The 10,078-nt window shown below is 29.9% G+C and overlaps 1 protein-coding gene across 2 annotated transcripts; it reads left to right on the top strand.

The window, feature by feature from the left end:
- Positions 1–1,789: 1,789 nt before the first annotated feature.
- LOC105117608 (myb-related protein 305-like) lies at positions 1,790–5,851 on the top strand. Of its 2 annotated transcripts, none has more exons than XM_011015336.1 (3): positions 1,790–1,967; positions 2,438–2,552; positions 5,401–5,851. In XM_011015336.1, exons 1-3 carry the CDS (start codon positions 1,832–1,834, stop codon positions 5,708–5,710), a joined length of 561 nt encoding a protein of 186 aa, XP_011013638.1. In that variant the 5' UTR covers positions 1,790–1,831; the 3' UTR covers positions 5,711–5,851. The 2 variants fall into 2 exon arrangements, with proteins under 2 accessions (XP_011013638.1, XP_011013637.1); XM_011015335.1 differs by having other exon boundaries at positions 2,423–2,552.
- The last annotated feature ends 4,227 nt before the right edge of the window (positions 5,852–10,078 follow it).

The following is a 10,078-nucleotide window of genomic DNA, read 5'->3' as shown; positions in this document are numbered from 1 at the left end:
AAATTAAAGGTATTTTATATTATTAGATATATTATTACAAAACATATTTTAGTTAAGGAGTTATTGATACTTCAAGTGCAAAATAATGATATAAAACCTTGATAAAAATGCACTTTTAAGTATTAATCAGCAAATAAAAACCTTACTAAAAATATGGTTATCTAGAGAATCTTATAAATTTATGTAGTGCTAATATTCAACCTAAATTGTCTCTTATCATGCTCATGCCAATCATATTTTGACTTAAGATATTTTATCCCATTTACAACTTTATAAGGTTTAATATTATCCCTTTTCTATGTAATATCCCATATCTTAATATCCAATATATATCTAAGGTCACAATAAATATTCTCATCCTAATATTTTAATCACCATGTATAATTATTCTTTTTAAAGAAAGAATCTTGCCGTTTAAGTTCTATGATCTTAACTTTTGATAGTTAAATCATAACAAAGAGCAATTACTCTGGTATCAAATAAAAACACCCCACCCAGTATCCAAGAGAAGGGGTGAATTAAGTATTACAAAAACTAGCCTAACTTTTTATTCTTTCTAAGCTAACTCAAAAACTTAACAACACCCACGGAACACTTTATAATCTCAAGCCACCAAATAAATACATTTAGTGGTTTGACACTAACTACTCACTCTAATCTTTAATTAAAAAAAAATGAAGAAGCTTGGGCCTTTTCTATGACGCACGACCTACTTCCTCACCCTTTATAATCAATTTTTTTTTTCAAAGGTTCAAGATTCAAACCTTCACTTACATGATAATTTTTTTTGTATTAAAATCATAACCTAACCAATCTTTTTGATTATAGGCTCATGATTGAAACTTTAAAGACCTTTCTTATGAGCTCAAGGTAAAAAACTACTGGGTCTCCTTCATGGGATTAAAATCATAACCTAATAAGATGAGACCACACAAAAGTTTACAACTAAAAATCCAAGTGATTATAGTGTCACCTATACTTTAACAATACTTTTAACTTACAAAATACTTTGACAATACTTTTAACTCACAAAATAATTGGTATAATATAAATCACCTACATAGATTTTTTGATGATCATTTACCATCCATTATTCTATTGGAAAATATTTTATTGGTAGAATCAGTTTTTAAATACTGGTTTTATGCAAAATTCTGGTTGTGGCTCTTAGGTACAAAATGACTTTGGAACTGAATAACTACGTCTCGGGAAGATCATTAGCAAAATTGAACTATAGATAGTAATGTTCTTTTTACTAATCTTTGTCTTTAATTTTATCTTTATTTATTTGATTATTTTTGTTAAAGTTGGTGACCCTTAAAGCCGCTGGTCGTAATAGTGTTCTCTCAAGTGAGGTAAATCTGCCACCTTCTTTTAATTTATTGAACTCAGAAGGTCAAAGGGAGACCCGATTCGTTGGAGGGAGTGCAAGGAATCCTCTTGTTTTTGTTTCGGATATATATTATACATTAATGCATTCTTCAACTTTTCGTTTTATTTTCCTTGATATAATTTAACCGAGTATGTCTTGTGCTTTGGAGCTGACGGCGTATCGCGGTCGTCTTTCTAATATAACTAAAATAAAAATAAAAATAAGCAAATAAGATGTGGCCATGCATGCATGCCGATATCATATATATGTACGCATGCATTTGTTATTGAGAACATGGTTAGGTCGAAGGCTCCCTTCTGTATCACAGATTAATGTCGATTACTAGATAATGTAAATATTAACTTAGATTGGCTCTATAAAGCCCGCCCATAGCAGCCTTCGTTATCTCATTATCTCACCTTTTCAGCTCTCTCTCTCTCTCTCTCCAAGAAATACGAAATGGATAAAACACCATCCAACTCTCAGGATGTTGAAATAAGAAAAGGGCCATGGACCCTGGAAGAAGACTTGATCTTAACCAACCACATCGCGAACCACGGTGAAGGTGTATGGAACTCGCTTGCTAAAGATGCAGGTAATCTGTGGCACCGATGATCTCTTCTTTTCCTCTCTGTTTTTCCTTTCTATTTTTTGGGTTAAAATGAGATCGTAATTTTGTAAAGAGTGAAAAAATAAATTATTTAAGATGGGCAACAAGAAAATGGCTTTCTAAAAGACACAAAGATTCAATTATAAAAATTCTCTTTAAAAGAAAAAAAAATGAAAAAGAAAACCAAGAATAGAATGTTTGTAACATAGTGAGAGAAGTTAGCGCCAACAGAGAAACTCGACGTAATGAACGAGGTAATATAGTCCCAGCCACAATAAACTTATGTGATCAGGTATTGTTTCTAATACATCTTATTAATTTTTCTTTTACTAATAATTCATCATTCCAGGTTTTTTTTTTAAAATTTTTTTTTCCTGACGGTCTTTTAAGAGAAACCCTAGTAACAAAGACTATGTTTTTGTTTCATGACCTAATTGTAGGTCTGAAACGTACAGGAAAGAGTTGCCGGCTCCGTTGGCTCAACTACTTGCGGCCCGACCTTCGACGAGGGAATATTACACCTGAAGAACAGCTCTTGATCATGGAACTGCATGCTAAGTGGGGAAACAGGTTAGCTTCATGTTATGATTATTGCCTATGTATAATATTATTAATCATACATAAGCAGAAACAAGAACATAAAATATAATATATATTTTCCTTTCCCACCTTGCTCAAGCAATCAAACAATGTATGAAAGTATTGCATTTATCTTTGTCGACATTGGACGACGAAGAAGAGATTCAATCCCTGATCTCTCAGCTGTCCTTATAATTAAGGAAAGCACAGTTCTTAAAGTCCCTATTCGTACAGACTGCAGTCTTAGCGAGCATGATGAGAAAGATGCAGACAGTAATGCAGCAGGGTCTGTGTTGTTCATAGACAAGAATTTGATTTCAAGCAACATTTTCAGCTTTTGAATCTTTGATGGCTGAAAAAAACCCACCAATTCATTACACTTTTACCATTTGAATCTAAAGAGATTTATTGCTTTTTAAATATTTTCTGCACATCAGTTTTCAATGAACCTATCCTCCATTAACTAGTACATATGACAAATCATCAAATTAATCAGCAACCTAATGTCAAGAAGACACAGGTGTCTGAAGAAGCGTCCCCGTTATTTATCAAATCCCAAAAATAATAACCATAATAGATTTTTTAACGGGAAACAGCTAATTTCTCCTACGATCCTCCACCAAAACTATAAGGAGATTGCGGCTAATTGCGTGCTACCTGCTTGTGGCTGCACGTAAGAAGGATGACGGATCCCTACTCCACTCGGTATAAATTTTGATTTTGATATTCTTATTTTGGCTCAAAAACGCTGCTTTCGGTGAGCCATTTTATCGAGTACATCTAAAAAAAAACCTTTTTCTCCCACATAAACATAATACACAAAGAAAGATCTTTTCCACAAAACAGTCTAAAAAGGGTTCTAAAAATCTATCAGAACCCAATATTACAGCTAGATATTGATAATGGCAGTGGACCCATGTGAGCATCTTGAATGAAATTCATACAAAATTGGCAACAGAAGTTTACATTTATCCTATTTTAAGGTTTTTTATTTCCATGTTGTCACATGGAAAGCCTACCTTTACAGAGAAAGAGAAGTTGTTTTGAATTGATTGACGTAGATATCACCCATATTGTTCTAACTTCTTAATGTTTTTATCATAGTTGTAGTTGTATATACAATTGCAGTAGATACATATGCTACTCAAAACTCTTTCGTATCCTTAAGCATCAACACATATGTGTATAGTTTTTTTCTTTTCTTTTTTCCTTTCCTTGTTAAAAAGTATTAAAAACGACTAAAATTCGTCACCTTCCTTTTGAAGACCAAGATCATCTTTTCATTAACAAATTAAGTTCAAATGTTTTATTTATTTGTTTTTAAATTTCAAAACTAAATAACATGCAGCATTATTTGATATATCTAAAAGAGTTGGGATTTGCTTCCTTCACTCTTCATATAAATAGTAAAATGGCGTTTTTTTTTTAATTCCTCCTTTTTTTTTCTGGCAATTTCCCTCATTTTTAGTTTAACTTTTGTCATTCTTTTTTGAATTTTATTTTTTAATATTTTTTTGATTTTAAATTTACCTTAATAGATTATTTTAGTTTGCTTTTAATAAAATTATTATAATTTCAAACAAATGTCTCAACTTTTAATTTATGTTTAATTTTATAACCGTCTATTTTTATTATTATATATTTAACTAAATAAATAATTTTAAAAAAATAAAGTTTCTAAACCTAGTGAAGTCCATCAATCAGATAAAATATTAGATGAGTTAAATTGTGAAATCTGAATCAATTTAATATGTTAACATCTTAATATTAAAAAAAAAATCTCTTGAATTTTTATTTAAAAAATCAAACCACACATTTTACCTTTTGTTTGAGTTGCTTTTAGATTTACTAAGTTAATTGAATTATATCAGAATAATTTTTAGACAATTTAATTTTAAATCTAGATTAGATAAGAAGTTAAAATGAAAAATTTTAAAATTTATCTATAAGTCAAATTTAACAATAATTCTAAATAGTTTTTTATGACTTGAACAACAAGTGTTTTTACTTTTAATTTTTTTCAATTAAAGTGGCATCTCTATATTATCAAATTACAGATAAATTATGTTTTTGTGCCTTTGAATTACAATTGCCTTTAGCATTGAAGTTGATGATTACTAAAGCCACTTTTGAACGTGTGGTGAATGATTTCCTCCTACAATAACTCCGGACCTCGAAAATTAGCCACGCTGTAAATCTGAAACATGGGGCTGGTAATTATTTACATACAAAATTGTATAATACTTAATTTAAAAATTATAGTCGATTGGAATATTGAATTATCATGGTTTAATTAATTGCGAGATGTTTTGTCTAGTCCCTTAATTAAAAAAATGTGTTGTCCACATGTGGTCCATTCAAATAATCTTAAATTGTCATATGCTCGATATATTAGTGGTCTTGACTCATATATTTTTGTATATCGTGAAATTATATTTTTTTTATACTGGATTATGTGAGATAGTGTGCCTTATATCTAAAAAGTTAGCTTTCAGAATTATCTTGTTCCAATTTCTTTAGCATAAACGTAAGTAAAAATATTTACAGGAATAAGCAAGTACTATGGTAGTTGAAAGTAGCTCGAGATGAAGAGAAGCTTTCAATAAATGGAAGAGAATATGACAAAGTTATGGCATCCTTTTGGAATTACTTTTACTTGTGACATTTTCGAATCGTTCTTATGGCAATTTCTTCCTCACACTTGTGTTGATTTTTATAGCTTTGTTTTCAAATTATTTTCCACAACCATTATAAATCATATATGCGATAATTAGAGGACTGACCAGAAGGAAATTAAGCGTTTTTTCCATCTTTTTCGAAAATTTCATGGCGCATCCAGGTGGTCGAAGATTGCAAAGCATCTTCCAGGGAGGACCGACAACGAAATAAAGAATTACTGGAGAACTAGAATCCAGAAGCACATTAAGCAGGCTGAAACATTTGCTGCACAGGTCAGTTCTGAAACGAATGAACATGGGAGCAATAGCAGCCAAGTTTCCAGCACAACCGAATTAATGGTGTCCAATTATCTGCCATCCTACCAAGGAGACGTGGAGGCCTTTTCAGGAGCGAATATACCTCAAGAACTGAACGAAAATTATTGGAGCATAGAGGATCTGTGGTCCATGCAGCTACTTAATGGCGATTAATTAAGTTTATGGGAACATTTCTGCTATGTCCCAAATGATCCTATTTTGGATCAGTATTATTAGGGTTTGTCTATAGTTGCCACTCGGTTGTATTTTATGTACGCTAAAACTTCTTACGCATCAAAGGCTTGTAATACACACACAAATGTATGAATGTATACAGTATCTTACATATACACACCTTTGCATCCGCTTATTTATGAATAGTCTAAGAAGCTTTTTCTTAATTGATGGAGATAGAAAGCAATTGATTTGGGCAGCAAAGCCAGTCTCCTGGATGGTAGAGCCAGCAGCGGAATGGAATGTATCCACAGTAAAATGGGCGACAAAGCTAGCCCGCTGCATGCAATTGAAATAACTTAAAAAAATTGATTGGTCTTATGAGTTTTATGTTTCAATCAGTGTATTGTCAATGAAAAAACTAAATCCTATGTTTTAAAATGATAGCATGGCAGGAAAGTAATTGTTGAAATAATCCTTGGATTTTTATGATAAAACCCACTTTCTATATATTAGCAGAAATTCTTGAAAATTTAGTTTTGTTGTCTTTGAAAATTATTTTGAGGAGTTTTTGAAATCACCACATCTTTATTTGGGAAAATAGTTTGAAGAGGGGCATCTGATTTAATACCATCTCTTTTGGATTTTGTGGCAACTAAAGCTGCTTTGTCAAACTCAAGATTGCATGGCTTGATATATCAAGACTTATTTCTCCTGCTATGAGGATTTTTCTTTTTATTTTGGTAAATGATGGCATTAATTGTTGAGGCAATAATTGTTCTTACCATGTGATATAACCTTTAGAGAAGCTTTGTCAACAAGTGTTTGGGTATTTTTTGGTGAGTTTGAGCTAGAAGCTGAGGAATTTATTGGAATGGAAGCTTTTGATAAGGAAATTTCATCCTCATTTGAATCCATTTGAGCCCATATTTTAGATTTTTATATGTCTTTTTAGATTGAGGGAAACTTGAAATGAAAAGCATAATGGCTAAAATTGATAATAGAATAGTTTTTCTATGCATCTTTTCAATGCTTGATTCAAAATGACTAAACTACTCATGTCACTTAAATATGTAATTGTTTTAGAATGCCAACATATCCTAACTCAAATGTTTCATTTTAATTATTTTGAAGAACTCTGGATAGGCTATGTGAAGACATTAGAGTTCTTTGACTTAACTATGTGTATTGATTAGACCAAGAAAGATGTTTTTTTTAACCTATCATGTAAAGGTTTGTATATATAGTTTAGATACAAATTTATGACATAGTTAAGGTTTTTCATATGTTATTGTCTTTATCTGTAATTTAATATTGGAATTACAACAAATTGGATTTATTTTTCTATATAGAAATAATTGTTACTTGATGAATATATATATTATAATTAAAGAATGATCAAACTCTGGTTTGGAGTAAACTTAATTTAAATCTAGATACAACAAGATCATTTTCTCATAGAGGTATCTAGTAATATTGCTAGAAGTTTGAAAAGTTGATTTATATTAGAAGAGAAAATTAAAATATCATCCCTATAAATTATGAGAATTTGGAAAAATTTTGAATAAATATTATTCTTAATCATTTAGAATTGTATGGGAGTATTTTTTTAGACCAAATTACAAGCATTATATTCTATTTCTATTGACCAAATGGAACTATGGATATAGTTTTGTATCTATGTTCTTTAATATTTTTTTTAAATTGATATTTGATATAAAAGTTTTTAAAAAAACCTTAGCTTTAGCAAAATGCAGAAGAAAATTCTTTTAGTTTCAAATAGGTAACCGAAACATTTTAAACCTTACTAAGAGGTTTATAATAAATAACATTTTAAAACATTTTCATAGTATAAAATGTTGCACAAATATAAGGAAACCTACTTTATCTAATTATTAATTTGTATAAGAGATCTTGAATTTCTTTTCTATAAAGGTTTCTTGTTCAAAGTTTATTCAGATGGGATGGGATAAGTTTCTTTATTAAATTATTTTTTATATATATTAGATGTACTACATGTTGCTTTCTATGCTATGAAACTATTGATATCCTAGAAAAAGTCAATGATTTGATTTTCTTTTGAATTTTTCGTTTGGTAAGAGGCTGCGCTAGTTTTTATTTTATTTTTCTAAAATAATTTTTTCTTTTAAATGCTATAAATGGGTAGTTTTGGTCATAATCAAATGATTGTTTTCTGCTATTTTTGAATATAAATATCATTTTTGAGTAAATTAAGGTTCCATGACTCTTGATAAAATAGAATTTAAAGTTATTTTGTAAAGCTTTAATAGAGATATCATCTTTGATGACATTAATGAAAGTATCTTATGACATAACCTTTTTTCTAATTTTTTACTATAATAAAAGGAGTTGAAAATCAATTATCTTGACTACTAATTTTCAAATTAGAAAGTTTGAGTTGAATTTTGAGGCTTTGGCTTCTTGTAAGTTTAAGATCTTCTGAGGCTTTTTCAAAGTATTAAATGAAGATTAAAAACTTCTTACATGATATTAAATAAGCACTAGTAATGAAAAAAATTCAACATATATAGTATTAAATAATCAATTCAACCTCAAAATTTAAGTAATCAGTTGAAGTTTTAAGATATAATTTATATTAGTCTGTAATATACTTTATCAAATGAAAGTCATTTGAGTTTTAAATTTATATAGACTCGTACTATATTATGTTTAATTTTTATCAAATAAATAAAGATGATGAGATTTGAATTCGTGACTGCTTGATCATTAAAACTCCTATATCATATCAAAAAATCAATTCAACAAAAAAACTCAAGCTATTAGGTAATGTTTTAAAATATAATTTTATAATTCTCTAATATACAATAATAATTATTTTTATTAACCACTTCTAAGTTGTGGTTTATGTTAATAAAAAGAAGAAATCTTCTTCTGAAAAGCAAGCCTAAGGTTTATCTTCATATATTATTTTTATTTTAGTTTTGCAGGTTTCTCAGAAGAAGAATCATCTAAAGTTTTTTTGAATTATAATTATAAAAAGATTAAATAACATGCAAGGTTAACACGTTTCTCTTATAAAAAGACACAATGAAGTTTTGACAGCGATCATCCATACCTCATATGTTAGACACAGACATTTACCAGATAAACAATGAGTTATACACACAAACTTCAGGGTACAAAACAAAATGTTTTCCACGTAAATGAAGCACTGATTAAATTATATAAGTTTAAGATCATTATTACCTGATCACTAATAAATTTTGTTCTATGTATCTTATATAAAGTCATATTAATATGAAGCTTTGCGCAAATAGTACTCTCAATAGCATTAAAGCTAACGTAGAGAAATATAAGTTTATCTCTTCTAACTCACAAAAAGTTAAAGAAAACGTACCTTTTCACCTAAGTATACTTTTTGCAGTGATATGGTAACCTTAAAACTAGTAGGATTTAGACAAGTTAACCTCGTTTTTTTTTCTTCTTACGAGTATCAGATACATATTCAACACACAATTTAATTAGAGAGAGGGATTGTCCACTATCTTGGTGGAAACGCAATAACATGGGATAAGTGAATGAAGAACAGACGGCCTCTGTTGGTAGATAGCGACTGTGAAAGAAAGGAAGGAAGGAAGGATTGCATAAAATAAAACAAAGTCATTCAACGAATGCATGCATTAAGATTATCCACAAATGAAGTAATTAATATCCACTTTCTATCTATGTATTAGTTAATTCTCTGCCTAAAACTCTAAATCGATATGTAATTTATAACTCCACTTTGGTCGTAATCTGGTGGCTCTATCGATGAAATAGATGAAAGCATTTTTCAGTAGAAAGTTGACACGCATCAATCTACATAAAAACTATTTTTAGCCAATCTCAGCATGGCTGTTGATAAATTCTTTCCCACTTTGATGAATGCCCATGCCAAATTGACGGACGACACTGGCCTATCTTGCCACGGAAGCTAGGATGTCTTCACATGCTCTCTCTAAATTCCTTGCTTGTCCAGCATGTGGCCTTTCTGCGTTTTGTTTCCATATTATCATCGTTATTAATTTGATATTAATTTTTACTACAAACAATGAAGTTAATGACTACCATCTCCCCCCTGTGTATGAGCTCTTATTCCATGGTAAACGGCCATGCAAAATCTATGAACTTAGATTGCCTGTCTATAAGCTTAATGGATCTGTTTTCTTTTTTTCTCCTCTTTCTTTTTTGGTTCATTTTATTCTTTGACTATGTTTTTGGTTGTTCCCATTTGCATAATGAAACTTGAACTCTTTGTACATTAATATATAGCTTTAGTAACCCTAAACTCCACGACTAGCTAGGTAATTCCGGCATGTGCTTTCACCAGAAAAGACTTGGATTATT

This window comes from Populus euphratica, unplaced genomic scaffold (assembly GCF_000495115.2).
Source record: "Populus euphratica unplaced genomic scaffold, PopEup_1.0 scaffold1440.1, whole genome shotgun sequence".
Lineage (NCBI taxonomy): Eukaryota > Viridiplantae > Streptophyta > Magnoliopsida > Malpighiales > Salicaceae > Populus > Populus euphratica.
This window is presented reverse-complemented; position numbering and strand designations above follow the sequence as displayed.